The sequence below is a fragment of the Heteronotia binoei genome, chromosome 12 (genome assembly GCF_032191835.1).
Source record: "Heteronotia binoei isolate CCM8104 ecotype False Entrance Well chromosome 12, APGP_CSIRO_Hbin_v1, whole genome shotgun sequence".
NCBI lineage: Eukaryota > Metazoa > Chordata > Lepidosauria > Squamata > Gekkonidae > Heteronotia > Heteronotia binoei.
Window position 1 is genome coordinate 63,455,552 of NC_083234.1, and position 17,356 is coordinate 63,472,907.

Below are 17,356 nucleotides of genomic sequence, written 5' to 3' on the forward strand. Positions count from 1 at the left end.
CATTGGTTGAAGTTCCCTGACCAGTCATTCCCACAGGAAATGTCCCCTGGCCAACCTCAGAAGATGAGTCGAACCATGCTGGTGGACTCGTGGTGGCAATGATTTGGACCAAAACTGCTTAGGGCTCTATGGGTTAGATCAAGCACGTTGTATGGTTACCTTCAAGAGGGGTTTAGATAAAAATATGGAGCAGAGGTCCATCAGTGGCTATTAGCCACAGTGTGTGTGTGTGTGTATAATAAAATTTTTGGCCACTCTGTGACACAGAGTGTTGGACTGGATGGGCCATTGGTCTGATCCAACATGGCTTCTCTTGTGTTCTTATGTATTTGGGCCTGGAAGCAAATGGGCAGACAATAGGCATGATTTGCTCACTGGAGTCAGACTCCCTTAGCATCCTGATGACTGCATTCTGAACCTCTGAAGCATCTTTAAAGGCAGCCCCATGTTGGGTGCAATACAGTAGTCGATCTTGGATGTTACCAAGGCGTGTTTGACTTCAACCCCCAGGTTTGCCTTTCCCCAAAAGGTCTGCAGCTGGGAGACTGACACAGCCTAAGCTGAAATAATGTGCCCAGAATGCACCTCTTGCTACCTTTGTCACCTGGCACCCAATGCTAGTGAGGTGTAGAGCAGCACATGCCTTGGCTGTGAACTTACGTCTTCAGGGAGAGCACAACCCCATCTAGGGTAGGCTGAATACCAGTTCCTGGATGAACTTGGCCCTCAACTCAAGCCCCTCCAGTTTGTCGGGATTTAATTTCAATTTGTTCACTCCCATCTCCGTCCTTCTGAGCCTCCATAGTCTGGTTTTGCTGGTTCCTAGCTTCCTTTGATCTTGATGGAAAAGAGAGATAATGGGGGTGTCATCAGCATAAGGGTGACACCTCCTTCCAAATCATCAGATTATCTCTCCCAGTGGTTTCATGTAGATATTAAACATCAGGCACAGAGGTGTTGGACAGATATTTAACTCTAGTGTTTGAGTCCAGTGGCACCTTTAAAACCAACAAAGTTTAATTCACGGTCCAGGGGCTGCAACTAACTTTTCCTTTTTCGCGCGGCAAACAGGAACTGGTTTTTAGAGGATCTTGTTTGCTGCAGGAAAGAGGCAGAGCGAGTTGCAGCCTCAGGGCAGCTTGTGCGAAATCCGACAGAAGCCCCACGGAGAAGAGGAGAGTGAGAGCGAGATAGTGAGAAATTGGTCTCTGTGTGCATGCACACTTCCTCAGATACAAGTTAAGCCAGGGCTTTTTTCAAGCAGAAACGCGGTTCCGGCTGGCTTGGTGTCAGGGGGTGTGGCCTAATATGTAAATGAGTTCCTGCTGGGCTCTTTCTACAAAACCCCCTGTGTTAAATAATGGTGACATCAGGGGGTGTGACCTAATACGCAAATAAGTTCCTGCTAGGCTTTTTCTACAAAAAAGCCCTGGGTAAAGTATACTTGTACCTGGAAGCTCATACTATGAATAAAACTTTACTGGTCTTAAAGGTGCCACTGGACTCAAACTTGGTTCTGCTGCTTCAGAACAACATGGGTACCTCACCTGAATCTAATTCTAGTGTTGTTACCTACACAGATGACAACCGACCAGTGGAGAAATCTAGTTCAATCTGCAGTTCTGGAGCCAGAAGTGAGAAAGTACATGTTCTACAATTCCAGAGCATTTGGGATAGCCGTTGCTGTGGTAAGGACCGTAGTGCATCAGTGAAGGAGGAGGAGAGGGCAGGAATGTATTTTTCGGAGATCCAAAAATAACTATACAGTATCATGGATTTTCACCTGGTGCAGAGTGGTAAAGCTGTGATACTGCAGTCCAAGCTCTGCTCACGACCTGAGTTGAATCTCGGCGGAAGCTGGGTTCAGGTAGCCGGTTCAAGGTTGACTCAGCCTTCCAACCTTCCGAGGTCAGTAAAATGAGGACCCAGCTTGCTGGGGGGAAAGTGTAGATGACTGGGGAAGTCAATGGCAAACCCTTCTGTAAAAAGCCTCCCGTGAAAAAGTCGTGATGCGATGTCACCCCAGAGTCAGAAATGACTGGTGCTTCCACAGGGGACTACTTTTACCTTTACCTTTATCATGGATTCGAGCAGAACTTGGCTGCGGCAGATTGCCAGTTTCTTGACAGCAAAGAATTGCAGACCTAATAGCTGCCTTGGTGAATCTGACCAAGGTCCATGGAAGCCAGACACTTTGGGGAGTGGGCCGAGGAACCCTTGACTTTCAGCCTCAGCTGCTCATCATAGTATAACTTGCAGTTTGCATTGACCAAATGCCAGAACCAATGGCTCAATGTGGTTCAGAGCACTGAATGAGACCTGACACAGAGCACCATGGGAGGAGGAGGGAGGGAGGCATGACTCCTCCACTGCCGTCTCTGCCAGTCTGATGCTCCAGGTGGCCACTGAGTTGCTTGGGTGGTGAACCGCTCCTGCCCATGAAATCTCTGCCACCCATTCCAGTCCCGACTCTTTTCCTATCACTGGCTCTGAGGTCTGGAGTGATTTAGGTGGGTTAATTTTGCTGGTGGCCTGATGTCTTGAATGCGTTACAACAAATGACACTTAATTTTGCTGATATCATCTTGGCCAAATAAAGGTCCCCTGTTTATTGGCTGTTCTTTCTTTCTTTTCAGAATTTCATTCATTCTGTCTCTGGGTCTTTTTCAGGTTTTCTATGTGACTCTCTGGATCAATCTTTTTTCCACTCTGCAAATATATTCCTTAGGACAGAGCTGGAAAATCAGTATTTTGGTGACCTTAGCGGCCCTTGTGGCTGCGTTGGTCATCAGGTTCATCATTCATCAACACCATGGAAAGGTAAGCTGAATGAAGTGTGTTTGGGGATTGTGGCAGCCTAAAGGGTCACCAGGTTTCCTTGAGGTCCTTTTGACCAATCCTCAGCTGCTCGAATAGTGCAACCCGTCACCAGAATGATTTTACCTCTTCACAGTGTAGTTCAGGGGTGGCCAAACTTCCTTAATGTATGAGCCACACAGAATAAACATCAGATGTCTGAGAGCTGCAAGACATGAATGTCAGACGTTTGAGAACTGCAAGACAGGAAGGAAGAAAGGAAAATAGATGGAGGAGGGAGAGAGAAGTTGAAAGAAAGCAACTTTAACCTTAAATGAACATATGATCATATGAAGCTGCCTTATACTGAATTAGACCCCCGGTCCATCAAAGTCAGTATTTACTCAGACTGGCAGCGGCTGCCCAGGGTCTCAAGCTGAGGCTTTTTCATGCCTGTTAAATGTCTAATAAATGCATTCTCCAAGCCGCTGGCTGGCTTGGCAAAGTGATTTAAAGAAAGAAATTCCTGCTCCAAGCCGGCTGATGGGGCAGTGGGGGCTTTGAGAGCCACACAATATGTGTGAAAGAGCCACATGAGGCTCCCAAGCTGCAGTTTGCCCACCACGATGTAGTTGGTCCAGACTGAAACTGGTCCTCAGAATCTTTTCTAAAAATGATCTATGATTTTACAACTTTGGCCAGTGCAAACTGAATCAAGATGTGTGGATATATTTTCCCCATTCCATTCAATTCCTTAATAGTTTTGGAATGTTGCTCTATATGGTATTTTTCTCCGCCTTAATTCCAGTTTAATGAGGAGAATTTCTAAAATTAATTCCAGCAATCGCATTGCGGCTGCCATAGGTGTATGATATGGATCAGGACACTTTCCCTGATTAAAACTGCACCCCCTTTCCAGATGGCTTTAATTTCCACGAGAGAGGTTTCTGGCCCTTGGAATGCTCTCTAGAGAGTAGCTCAGTCATAAAGAAACAGAAGCTATTCTTGGAATGTGCTGGATCTTCTCTGAGGAGTATGAGGTGTCTGAGCTCAATACAGACTGGTAACTTCCTCCCCACCAAAACCATTCTATCTAATTCATGCAATCTCATGAATCATGGGCGGGGGGGGGGGGGGCGGAATCTATTTTGCTTCTGAAATCACATTATATCATGGATCTACAACCAAGGCTGGGTCCCCTGGGATCTAAAAACATGGAGATGCCCTGCTGGATCAGGTCAGGGATCCATCTGGTCTAGCATACTGTTTCATGTACTGGAAAACTGGTTGTCCTGGACAGCTGACTAAGAAGGTTTAGCAACCAAAATCATCCCGTGATGTTGTCTTCTGGCATTGGTAGTCAGAGATTTGCTGCCTCTGAGTGTGGAGATTCCCTTTAGGTCCTCTGTAAAGCATATCTGTCATTCCTTGCTACTCATAGTTGGACATAAGGGATGGCACAGTGCAGTATTGTGTCATGCGCTGAGCACAGCAGTGTCAGAACTTGAAGAACTTCAAACGAAACTCATTACTTTGTTGCAAAAGTATAAGACGTTTATTTGAGAACAGTGTTCATGGAAGGTACAAGTTGACTCTGATAACGGGCTCAGCGATTGATACATTTTTGATGCGGTTGTGACAGAAACAATAAAACCATTTCTCACACTCTAGGAGACAGTTGTCTGTTCCCAGGGTCCCTTATCTCCATGGAGGAGGAAGGAGCCCTGCTGTGATGCTCTAGCCGGCTAGCTTCAAAGGACACCTGCAGATGTTTTCCAGAGGCTATCTGTCACCCTTCAGTGCTTACAGTTTGTTTGAAATGCAAAGCCTTTAGTTAGTAGGCCTAGCTACAAGGACATGGGATTAGTAGACAGTTACAATATGGAGTCAGTTAGGCTAACATTACTAAGCTCAGCATACATAACAGATACAAGTTCTGACAAGCAGTCAACACTTTTGCACTGAACAATGAATTAAGCCTCTGCTGATGTGCAATACTCAGGGCTTTTTTTGTAGCAGGAACTCCTTTGCATATTAGCCACTCCCTCCCGATGTAGCCAATCCTCCAAGAGCTTACAGGGCTCAATACTGTAAGCTCTTGGAGGATTGGCTACATCAGGGGTGTGTGGCCTAATATGCAAAGGAGTTCCTGCTACAAAAAAGCCCTGGCAATAATCATCAACCTTAGCATTGGAAAAAGTGCAGAAAAAGGGCAACTAGAATGATTAAAGGGTTGGAACACTTTCCTTATGAAGAAAGGTTAAAACGCTTGGGGCTCTTTAGCTTGGAGAAACGTCGACTGTGGGGTGACATGATAGAGATTTACAAGATTATGCATGGAATAGAGAAGGTAGAGAAAGAAGTACTTTTCTGCCTTTCTCACAATACAAGAACTCGTGGGCATTCAATGAAATTGCTGAGCAGTCGGGTTAGAACTCATAAAAGGAAGTACTTCTTCATCCAAAGGGTGAAATTCACTGCCACAGGAGGTGGTGGCAGCTACAAGCATAGACAGCTTCAAGAAGGGAGTGGATAAACATATGGAGCAGAGGTCCATCAGTGGCTATTAGCCACAGCTTATTGTTGGAACTCTCTGTCTGGGGCAGTGATGCTCTGTATTCTTGTACTTTATTGAGAACACAACTCTGGCCTTGAGGCTTATATAAGTCCCTAAGGTAGCTAACAAGGAAATTCTCTTAACAATTTAAAATCAACTTTAAACAGGGAAGGCACATCAGAACAGTGGCACCTTTAAGACCAACACATTTTTATTCTGGGTATAAGCTTCCATCTGCATGCAGGCTTCATGATGATACACTTAACTGGTGAAAGGGTTCCATGGTTTTATCATAGAATTTTCGGTGATTCCTAGACTAGTGGACATCACTTCTAGTTTCCTCCAGAAGAGACATCACGTTGCATGCATTGCCACCCCCATGTCTCTACCTCCCATCTCCCATTAGATGCCAGCCATCAACTGGTGACCCTGTATTGTTTTGTGATTGGATCCACAATCAGTGGCAGCCCACTAGCTGTTCTCAAAATTCCAAAATTGTCTAGAGATGCAAGAAGGATGGGGAGTTTGGGGACCCCATCTTGCAACACCCCTATAATGTAGGCCAGTCATTATCCTCGTATTACAGGGGTGGGGACGAATGAGAGAGAGTAAGAGAGCCCTTCTTAAATCTACCTTCTGAGTTCACCCTGATTAATAGCTCATGATGTTATACTAGCTAGGAGCTCTGTTCAGTCTGAAGCATGTGTTAGCAATGTTGTTTAAAAATTTTGGGAGGTGGTATTTTTTGTATTTGTGCAAGTTTGTGTGCACCTGAAAGTCATGGCAACCTTTGGTGACTGATCCCTACGGGAAGTATGGAGAATATTCAGAAACATGACTGAATAAAGCCTGCCCCTGTCTCCTGACTGCTGATATTCCAAGGAGGTCTCGCATCCAAGCACTTGCCAGGGCTAGGCCTGCTTAGCTTGTGAGATCTGACAAAATCAAACTTGCCTGGGCTATTCAAGCCAGGGCCATGTATTAGCAATGTTAGTAGGGCTGCCGCCATTCATGAGAGTCCAGTGGTTCACAAACACATTAACATCTCCTGGCCTTCCTTATGTATCAGATGGATATGAATACAGACATGAGGTTGGTGGCTGCCAATGAAGTTCTCATGAAACATGAACTGCTGGTGGGAGTCACGGACAAATTGGACCAGTTTCACAGCATCCCCCAGGTATGCTTTCTGCATCCAACAGCTTCCATCTATCTCTGGGAACTCATCAGTACTAATTTCACCCAAGCCATGAGATGTCGCTGAGGCAGGGCTCCAGGCATTTAGATTCCCTATGATGAGAAAACAAAAAGATGTAAAGGTAATCTCCTGTGCAGGCACCAAGTTATTACCGACCCATGGGGTGACATCGCATCATGACGTTTTCTCGGCAGACTTTTTATGGGGTGGTTTGCCATTGCCTTCCGCAGTCATCTACACTTTCCCCCCAGCAAGCTGGGTACTCATTTTACTGACCTCGGCAGGATGGAAGGCTGAGTCAACCTTGAGCCAACTACCTGAACCCAGCTTCTGCCAGGATCTAACTCAGATTATGAGCAGAGCTGGGACTGCAGTACTGCAGTTTACCTTTCTGAGCCACGGGGATCCTATAATGAGAAAGGCTTAGGGTTAAATCAGCTGCTGGGAGTTCCATGACTGGAGCTGCTAGTGTCCCCCCCCCCCACACACAACTTTTTAATGCCGTTATTGGGTGGGCAAGAAATCAGTTCTGATTGGGCCCATGGTGTGATGTGTGGTGATGGAAACTGTTGATTTATGGCAACCTCACAGGGTTTTCAAGGCAAGAGACATTTGGAGGTACTTGCGATTGATTTGATTCCCCACCCTTTCCCCACATGAAGCCAGCTGGGTGACCTTAGGTCAGTCACAGCTCTCTCAGAGCTCTCTCAGCCCCACCTACCTCACAGGGTGTCTCTTGTGGGGGAAAGGAAGGCAAGGCAACTGTAAGCCACTCCAAGACTCCTTTGGGTAGTGAAGGGCAGGGTATAAAACCAACTCTTCTTCCTCCTCTGGGCACTGACTCTGGACTTTCTAGGTGTCTCCCATCCAAATATTAACCAAGACTGACCCTGCTTATAATGTTCAAATGTTTGCTTGTATTTGTATTTAGCCACAGGCCATTACAACCAGGGATGACAAGAGAATAAAATATGTATAACACAGTCATATATAATGAAATAAGATTTAAAATAAGGCCATTAGTCCATTGTCACGTCTGGATAAAAACATCATAAAAGGTAAACATCACTAAATATTCTCTGAGATCGATGCTCAAGAAATCCCTTTATAATAGCGTTAGCCCGTATTTTCTTTGCAGCCAGAGCATATAAAGCCATTTTGTAAGAGATGTCGGCATTAGAGTTAGCTGACCCTGTTTAGCTTCTGGGATCTGATGGAATCGGGCTAGCCTAGGCCATCCAGGTTGGGACATGGTGTGACAGAAGGATTACTAAATGGTCAGCAAAATGGTAAGGATGGAGGAAGGTGTAGTGTCTTGTATCAGATGAGGGCATAGAGAATACTCAAGTAACATCCAGGCATCCAACAGAGCAAGTAGTTTAATTTATTAAGACAGGCGGGCCCGGTGTGACTTGGTCCTTGGGGTTGCAAAGAGTCGGACTTGACTGTGCGACTGAACAACAACAACAACTCTCCAGGAAGGAGACTACACACAAAATCAGGGCCAGCCAACAACTGGCTGCCAGTAAAACACTAGGGTAATAAATACTTGAATGAGCCCTGTGGCGCAGAGTGGTAAAGCTGCAGTACTGCAGTCCGAGCTCTCTGCTTATGTCCTGCTCCAGGTTGACACAGCCTTCCATCCTTCCGAGGTCGGTCAAATGAGTACCCAGCTTTCTGGGGGGGAAGCGTAGATGACTGGGGAAGGCAATGGGAAACCACTCCATAAAAAGTCTGCCATGGAAACATCATGATGCGACATCACCCCAGAGTCAGAAATGACTGGTGCTTTTACAGGGGACTACCTTTACCTTAATAAATACTTTGCACCTATGCTAGGTGATTGCTCTTGTTCAAGGGACATTCCATCACAGAAGGCTTCACCCCTCCTCCCTTTGCATCCTGGTTCTGATCAGAATCAGATCCCTGTGTGGGAAAGAACCACATTTTAAAAAAGAATAGTGAGAACTGTAATCATGAACTTCCCAGTATCTTGTCAAGTTTGGCCCAGTCAGCACTGCAAACAATGGGGTGGGGCGGCTGATTTACCAAAGGGTGGTTATTGAAAAACCAAGACTGTCCTTGACAAACAGGTGTATATATTCATAGCCACACTCCATGATGGAGTTTGCTGGTTCAAAATCAGTCCTAGCAAATTGCCCAGACCACGAGGAGGAAGGCAGACTCTGATTGCTGCTGGTTTCTCAGATTTTACCCGGCCTTAACCTTTCAAGTGTACATTCCCAGCATAAAAATTATAAACATTTATCTTTTTATTCAGTGAAATCTGAAACTCTTGGGGACTGGTTTCTGTGCCCATTTTCTAATTTGGATGCTTGAGGATTATGATTACACCATGCGTACAGTCCCACATATAAGATGTCTGGAGCCATAAGGAAATCATGCTTTTTTGTCCTGTCTCCCATGTTCCTCAGCTGTGGTTTGTTCATTTCAATGTGGAGCTGTGTCTTCAGGCCTTAGAGGAGTCAATTATAGAAATGAAGAGGAATCAGGAGGTGAGTTATGCTTGGGCATGTTTGGGCTTGTGTCTGGGGCGGTTCCCAAAGCAGGGATGCTTCCAAATTCTCCTCGTACAAATTTCTCACCAGCCTTTGGAGCTAGGATTGCCAATCCCCAGGTGGGAAACCTAGAGAAAACCGCGTTGAATAAAGTATATACAGTGCACTAGCAACTGAACAATGTTGCTATAATAAATTGCTTAACAGTAGGTTTTATGGAGAACTATTTTATACATCAATTACATACATGTATATCTTAGAATAGAATTAGTTTTTAGAATATAGTGTATTAATACCTACGTAGAGTACAACAACTGGTGTAGATATAGAATCCACTAACAGACAAAAATGATTATATGCAGTACATTAAGTACTCGAAGGATGCTGGCATTCTTCTCCAGAATAATGAATGCAAAGTGAAAGTGACGCGCTTCTGGTAGAGGGCCTGAAAAGTAATTGACAAGACGTTTGCGTGTGTAATTCATATTGAGCACGGGTTCCAGGAGTATTTATTTGCTGATTGTACACGGCTTTTTGCCTCTTGAGAGAACCAACTGTGCCCTATGAAATTGACCATTGTGTTTGTATGCACATTGAATGAGCACTGGTTCCAGAATAACTGAATGTTTGCCAGATGAAGGATGCCACCGAAACACGCCCTCTACCGGAAGCGTGTCGCTTTCTCTTTGCATTCACTATTCTGGAGAAGAATACCAGCATCCTTCGAGTACTTCGTGTACTGCATATAATCATTTTTGTCTGTTAGTGGATTCTATATCTATACCAGTTGTACTCTAAGTAAGTATTAATACACTATGTTCTAAAAACTAATTCTATATGAAGATATACATGAATGTAATTGATGTATAAAATAGTTCTCTATAAAACCTACTGTTAAGCAATTTATTATAGCAGCATGAAGAGCCCTGTAAGCTCTTGGAGGATTGGCTACATCAGAGGGGTGTAGCCTAATATGCAAAAAAGTTGGGACTAGTTTCCTGAAAATACTTTCCTTGCTTTTCATAGAGGACTAATAGAGTGGTCTGCTTTGAATATATATATAATTGTTTACATTGGTTGCTTTTTTCGTTTATTTGGAGGCTGGTTTTCACAGAAGCCTAGTGCTTTGTATTCCCCTGCCTATTACTGCCATGATTCTCTGTGTGTGGTTGCACAATCCCCAGGTGGGGGCAGGGGATCCCCTGGTTTGGAGGCCCTCCCCGGCTTCAGGGTCATCAGAAAGCGGGGTGAGGGGAAGAGGGAAATGTCTGTTGGGTGCTCCATTATTCCCTATGGAGACCAATTCCCATAGGGTATAATGCAGAACTGATTTGTGAGTATCTGGGGCTCTGGGGGGCTGTTTTTTGTGGTAGAGGCTCCAAATTTGCAGCATATCATCCATTCCCTCTCCTCAAAACACCCTCCACAAGTTTCAAAAGGAATGGATCAGGGGTCCAATTCTATGAGCTCCAAAAGAAAGTGCCCCTATCCTTCTTTATTTCCAATGGAGGAAAGGCATTTAAAAAGTGTGTGGTCCCTTAAATGTGATGGCCAGAACTCCCTTTGGAGTTCAGTTATGCTTGTCACATCCTTGCTCCTGGTTCTACCCCCAAAGTCTCCTGACTTCACCCCCAAAGTCTTCAGATATTTCTTGAATTGGACTTTGCAACCCTACCATTGGATGACAAAGGGCTAAAGGAAGATGCAGAGATGGCAGAGAAGCTCAATGGCTTTTTTGCTTCTTTGTTCACTGTGGAAAGTCCAGGGAAGGAAGAGTTTGAGGAGAGAGAGATTTCGGTGGGATGTGATGCTCCATAGCAGCCATTTTCTCCAGAGGAACTGATCTCTGTCGTCTGGAGGCATCTTTTAATGAGAAAAACTGTGTTTAATTTTCTACAATCCTTAAACTGTGTTTAATTTTCTACAATCCAGCAATTACAGAGCAGCAGAGAGAACAAGCCAACATTTCTCTTTCTCTGGTAAATTGCCCTTGGCAGGACACAGAGAGAAGTGCCTATATCTTGCAGTTACTGTTTGAGAGCCTGGGCACAATCCAGAAAGGTTTTTAGAAAATTAAACAGTTTTTGACAGAACAGCAGGATTGCGTGTGCTCATGTGAACAAGCTGCCCTAAGGCCTGCTGCCTTCCCTCCCTTTTCCAGGCTGTTCTGCGGCACAACCTGGACGAGCTGTGCCTTGTAACTGAGACCGCCATCTTCCCAGCACAGGAAGAAAAAGCTGAAAGCTCTTTGGAGGAGTCACCCTTGCTGCCCGATGCCAAGGTTAAAAGCAGAAGCACCCTGACATGCCGAGAGCTCCTCCAGCTTATCCCTGACGGAGCCCCCAAGGTAAGAGTGTCTTGGCAATGGGGAGGTTAAAGCTACGTGACTTCTGTTTCCTCCATGACTCATCAGGGAGGCTGTCTCTGAGGTTAAGGCTGTTGGTTCTTTTGTTGATATTGCTCTTCTGAAACGATTCAGAGTCTTGTGCCTTTCAAAGCTGGCCAATAAGCAGGAAGTGTAGCAGCCACAAACTGTCACAGCTGTGCCAGGAAAAGCATCCCCTTTTCAGTCTGTGATAGCAGCTTTTAAAAATGTTGTCTCACAGCCAAAGACAGTCGAACTAGAGAGGACTTGACTTCACTGAGTGAACACAGTGCACAACTGATTACTTTAGCGAACAGCATCAAAAGAGCTTGGCTGGATTAGGCCCAGAATCCATCTTGTGCAGTCACTCAGGCCTGTAGCTGCAGGGGGGCCTGACTTCCTGTCGGATGCCTCAACTCAGGTTCCTGCTCCTGGGTACCCTTCCTGTGCAATTTAAATCACACAGGTGGAAGGGGGCAACCCCTGACCTCTCAGCTTTCACCTCTGTGGCCCCTCAAGCAGTGGTGGGGTTGGGAAGGAAGGAAGGAAGGAAGGAAGGAAGGAAGGAAGGAAGGAAGGAAGGAAGGAAGGAAGGAAGGAAGGAAGGAAGGAAGGAAGGAAGGAAGGTCAGACACCTTGAGTCAGACACCCTGAATCACATCAGCAGTGGCCAGGGAAGGGGAGATGCTATGTGCCCCTGACTTTTTAACAGCCCCCCCCCAACTTTTAAAATCCTGGCTACAGGCCTGCAATTGCTGGTTCTAGGGTTGGCAACTCCTGGTTGAAACATTCCTGGAGATTTGGGGGTGGAGCTTGGGGAGGGCAGGATTTGGGGAGGGACCTCACTGGGTTCTAGTGCCATGGAGTCTGCCCTCTGTTGCAGCCATTTTCTCCAGGGATCTCTGTCATTTCAAGATCAATTGCAATTCCAGGAGATCTCCAGGACTCATGCGGAGGTTGGTGACCCTCGCTGGTTTCGACAGTGTCCAGCCAGATGCTCAACAAGCAGCAAAGTTCTTTTGTGGCTCTGCCTCAACTGGCATTCAGAGGTGCACTGCCTCTGGATATATTCCACTGATATCATGGATGATTCATAGGACAACTGACCTATTAAGTTCTCTAAACCTTCAAAGCAAAACAAAATGTAAGAAGATCAGACTAAGGGATTTCTAGGGTGCTGTCACACCTACCATTAAAAGCGGTTGTGTAGCGCTCAAATCTGAACTGCTGAATATTGTTTCGATGCAGCATCCAAGAATGCGATTCATTCTGTTGTGTGCGATCAGACATCCAATGCTATCACGCTCCTTTCTTGGAGCATGCATAATCAGATGGTGATTTCTGGGAGGGGAGGGGGTCCATTGAACATGCGCCCAACTGTTTGGAGCTGGGAAATCAAAGCTTTCTTCAGAGGCAGGGGGGAAGGGCGAAAGTTTCCAGAATTAACGTTGCCGATCCAAACCACGGAACTGCCAGGAATTATTTTCCTAGAAATTGGCAGTGACAATGATATCTTGAAATCCTCCACATTGAAAAAAAAGAATTTTTTCCTGTTCTGAATAGTGGGATGATTCCTCTCCCCTCCGATCCTGTGTTGATTGGAGAAGCAGAAGCGTCACCTCGGATTCCTGGTTGATCTGGCAATGCGCATGTCTGCTGGGGCTGTCTTTGAAAAAAAAAAAAGGTGAGAGGCAGTATCGCGCGTGAGCTGTCCAAACAACAAAAAGCTGATCCTGTGCCGCTGTTTTGAAAAAGGGCCGGACTTTATGTGCTGTCAAATTAATGCGCCATTCATGCGTAGCAAGCCTGGATGAGCCCGGATGAGGCTCGATTGCCAGATGTGGATGTCTGAACGAACACATTTAATTCGTCAGCCAGACGGAGCTGTGTCATCACTAATGGTATGTGTGACCACACCCCTAGTGCAGCAAGTCCAGTTTTTAGCAATGAACAGCCAGATGTTTCTGTGAGGTCTCCAAAAAGGGCACAAAAGCAATCATCCATGCCTCTGGTTTCTCTCCAAGTCCTGTCCTTCAGAGGTATGCTATCTCTATACTGCCAGTTTGGTGTAGTGGTTAAGTGTGTGGGCTCTTATCTGGGAGAACCAGGTTTGATTCCCCACTCCTCCACTTACAGGTGCTGGAATGGCCTTGGGTTAGCCATAGCTATTGCAGGAGTTGTCCTTGAAAGGGCAGCTGCTGTGAGAGCCCTCTCAGCCCCACCCACCTCACAGGGTGTCTGTTGTTGGGGGAGGAAGGTAAAGGAGATTGTGAGCCACTCTGAGATTCAGAGTGGAAGGCAGGATATAAATCCAATATATCTTCTTCTTTTTCTTCCATTAGCATGACATGGCAGGCAGTCTTCAGTAGAATCCTTCTTCCACAAATTCATCAAATCCAGACTGGGTGATTCCATAGGAATGGTAGTTCTGTGGTTTGACATGGGCAAGAGATCTTTAATGTAATTCTCAGTGTCCTTACCAATTCCCAAGATACTTTGGGGGGGCAATGGCTAGGGTTGCCAATCCCCTGGTCTGGAGGCCCTACCCCTGCTTCAGAGTTATGAGAAAGTGTGTGTGTGGATGAAGTCTGCTGGGCAATCCATTATTTCCTATGGAGAACAATTCCCATAGGGTATAGTGGATCTGGGGCTCTGGGGCCCCGTTTTTTGAGGTAGATGCACCAAAGTTTCAGCATAGCATCCAGCATAGCATCCAGTGCATCTCCTCAAAACACTCCCCAAATTTCAAAAGGATTGGACTAGGGGGTCCAATTCTATGAGCTCCCAAAGAAGGTGTCCCTGTCCTTTATTATTTCCAATGGAGGGAAGGCATTTAAAAGGTGTGTGGTCCCTTTGAATGTGATGAACTCCCTTTGGAGTTCAATTATGCTTGTCGCACCCTTGCTTCTGACTCTACCTCCAGTGTCAACTGGCTCCACCCCCAAAGTCTCCTGGCTCCACCCCCAAAGCCCCCAGATATTTTGTAAATTGGACTTGGCAACCATAGCACTGGCTGTTAAAAAGATTTTGATCTTGTTTGATCCCACTAGCCTAGTCAAGAACCATAACAGTATCCTGTGTTGATGTGCCCCATATTTCCTTCCAAGATTTATGGTGCAACAGACTATATTAAGACAGCCCTGACCTGGATTGCCCAGGCTAGCCTAACCTCATCAGATCTGGGAAGCTAAGCAGGGTCAGCCCAGGCAAATATTCAGATGGGAGACCGCCAAGGAAGTCCAGGGTCTCTACACAGAACAGGCAATGAGAAACCACCTCTAAACATCTCTTGCCTTGAAAACCCTACAGGGTCGTCATAAGTCGGTTGCGACGATGGCCCTTTCCACACCTTTGTGCAAAATACTATATTAAGACAGACCAGGGTGGCCAAACCGTGGCTCAGGAGCCACATGTGGCTCTTTCACACATATTATTTGGCTCTTGAAGCCCCCACCATCCTGTCAGCCAGCTTGGAGAAGGCATTTAAAGTTAAAGTTGCTTTTTTCCACCTCTCTCTTCCACCTCCCGCACCTACCTTCCTTCCTTCCTTCCTTCCTTCCTTCCTTCCTTCCTTCCTTCCTTCCTTCCTTCCTTCCTTCCTTCCTTCCTTCCTTCCTTCCTCCCTTCCTCCCTTCCTGTCTTGTGGCTCTCAAACATCTGACTTGCATGTCATCTGGCTCTCAAACATCTGACATTTATTCTCTGTAGCTCTTATGTTAAGCAAGTTTGGCCACCCCTGAGACAGACTACCAGTCCATCTTGCTCAGTATTTTCTGTTCCTGGTGGAAGCAGTTCTCATCGTCAGCTTCCTGAAATCCTTCAACTGGAGATACAAAGGACTGAACTTTGGCAGCCTATGGTCCCTTCCCCCTTTTTAGATGGGTTATGATAGGTACAGGTGCCTGGTTTACCTTTTGCATCTGGTGACCTATCAGAAGCCTTTGAGACACAGTAGGCTGAAGGTAAATGGTGGTGGATGTCTCATTCCAGGTCATGGCTCTGCAGCTGTTGACGATCTACAGTGGCTATTACATCAGGCTCTTGGTTAGCGACGAACTGCCGGAGGTTCCCGTGAGACGGCATGTGATGTTCAACCACATCCCCTGTCTTTGCCAGTTTATTGAGTTCACTGTGCTGGGAAAGAGATGCTTTTCATTCAAACTAAGGTGACGAACGGAAGCAGTCTGCAGCCAGCACATCTTGAATCCATTCTCTACGTGAACATCAGCTGGCAGAGAAAAGACAGAGGCAACACCCACAATCTGCAGGGTGAGGGAAGGAATGCTGATTGTTCTCCATAAACCAGAGTGAGAAGCAGAAATTTTCTGGAGGCATCTGTGTTTTCACAAAAGGGATACGTTTTAATACTAAGTTAAGACAAGGGTCTGTCAAATCCAGTTCTCTCTCCCCAGTGAACAGTGTCAGCTCTCCAAAGATTTCCCAGATTTGATATCCTTGGTGTGGAAATGCTGGAAATTTAACCTGGGACCCTTTAGATGCAAAGCAGATCATCTACCACTGGATGGTAACCATTTGTGGGGAGAGCAGGAAAGCTGGTGGAACTGCCAGTTGGGAAAACTCTTCAACCAGACATCATACTCAACCTTTTGCCTAGATCCGCACCACTGTAGTACTGCTGTGGCCAAGCTTAATTTGTCATGCAATGCACACTGGAGACATCATCTCAGTGACCAAAAAACTAGGGATGTCAGGGCCCTGGAGTGGACTGTTAACTAGAGAACAAACGATTGGGTCTCGCCAAACTCTTCTGTGGATGGGTGGCACAGTTTTCATTGATGTCCCCCCTGGGCTGCAGACATCCAACTTGTTCCTGGTGGTCCCCCATGTCCCAGGAGCAGCATTTCAAGGGGCATCTAGAACTACATGGGGTGTGTGTGAGAAAGTCACATTCTTTCAGACTACATAACTCCAGAGTTCAACAGCTGGAACTCCAGCATCATGTGATTTAGAACTCCTGAAATGCTCTTTGGACCAAAAAGGAGCAACTGCAGGGGGAAGGTATGGAGTAAGGCTACACATTTATGGTGTGGAGTTAACTATTCCTTCCAGTACCATTTCCCCAATCAAAAATGCTCTCCTCACCATTGGAAAAGACAACAATGCTAGGAAAAAAGGAGGCCCCAACATGAGATAGGTTGACGCAATCAAGGAGACTTTCGGTTGGCAAGACCTGAGCAAGGCTGTTAATGATAAGTACAGTATGGGTATCTGTCTTTCCCCCCATAATGGGGCTTAAAGAATCTGGTAAGGGGGACGTTTTGGATCTAGGAAATAGTGCAAGGGGGTGTGTTGACTCCTTCTCCAGTATTGTGTGGCCTTGATCCAAATCACTCTGCCCAATGGCTGCTTTTTAGAGCCAAAGAACACATCTGAAATTCCAGTCATTGAATTTTGCCTTCCTGAGTAGTTCAATTCCGTTTCCTTCATTTACACTTTGGGTTGGAGAAAGAAGTGAAGCTTAAAGCAGCAGCCTATGGTGCTCTGGGGGTGATGGATGTTGGGGGTATCCCAGCTGGACTAGAGGATTCGGAGCAATTTCTCCTTGGCTGAGTCCAGACCGCCGACTCAGGGAGGCAGCATGCCAACCCAGAAGTGAGCTGGTGGAAACTGGAGCACCCCACAGCATCCTGATGGCCCTCAGAACAAGGACGGGCCACGGGTGCCCTGGGGGAGTATCCAGAGTGCTCGTGCACCCTGTCTGCCGCTCCCCAGCTGCTTACCGGGCACTTCCCAGGTGGCCAGGGAGGTGCCTTGGAGGCACCCCAGCAATAAGGTACCACTTTGCAAGCAGTAACTTTTTGAGCTGGCTGGAGGTGAGTTGGGGATCGGTCGAGGGCGGGAGTGGGATGGCATGCAGATGTGTGCATTTGGATGCACTTTTGGGGGGCGCTTGCCTTCTG

The 17,356-nt window shown here is 46.3% G+C and overlaps 1 protein-coding gene across 2 annotated transcripts in view; it reads left to right on the forward strand.

Annotated features, from left to right (window-relative positions):
• LOC132580148 (transmembrane protein 268-like) overlaps positions 1 to 15,756 on the forward strand; it is a 29,976-nt gene extending 14,220 nt beyond the window's left edge. Inside the window, exons 4-9 of one of the 2 annotated variants that reach the window (XM_060250820.1) lie at positions 1,581 to 1,688; positions 2,671 to 2,820; positions 6,423 to 6,533; positions 8,987 to 9,067; positions 11,232 to 11,417; positions 15,426 to 15,756. In XM_060250820.1, coding sequence (XP_060106803.1) covers positions 1,581 to 1,688; positions 2,671 to 2,820; positions 6,423 to 6,533; positions 8,987 to 9,067; positions 11,232 to 11,417; positions 15,426 to 15,605 — 816 coding nt within the window. In that variant the 3' untranslated portion in view covers positions 15,606 to 15,756. The remainder of the gene's footprint in view (positions 1 to 1,580; positions 1,689 to 2,670; positions 2,821 to 6,422; positions 6,534 to 8,986; positions 9,068 to 11,231; positions 11,418 to 15,425) is intronic. The other variant, XM_060250821.1, reaches the window with a different exon arrangement.
• Positions 15,757 to 17,356: the final 1,600 nt, after the last annotated feature.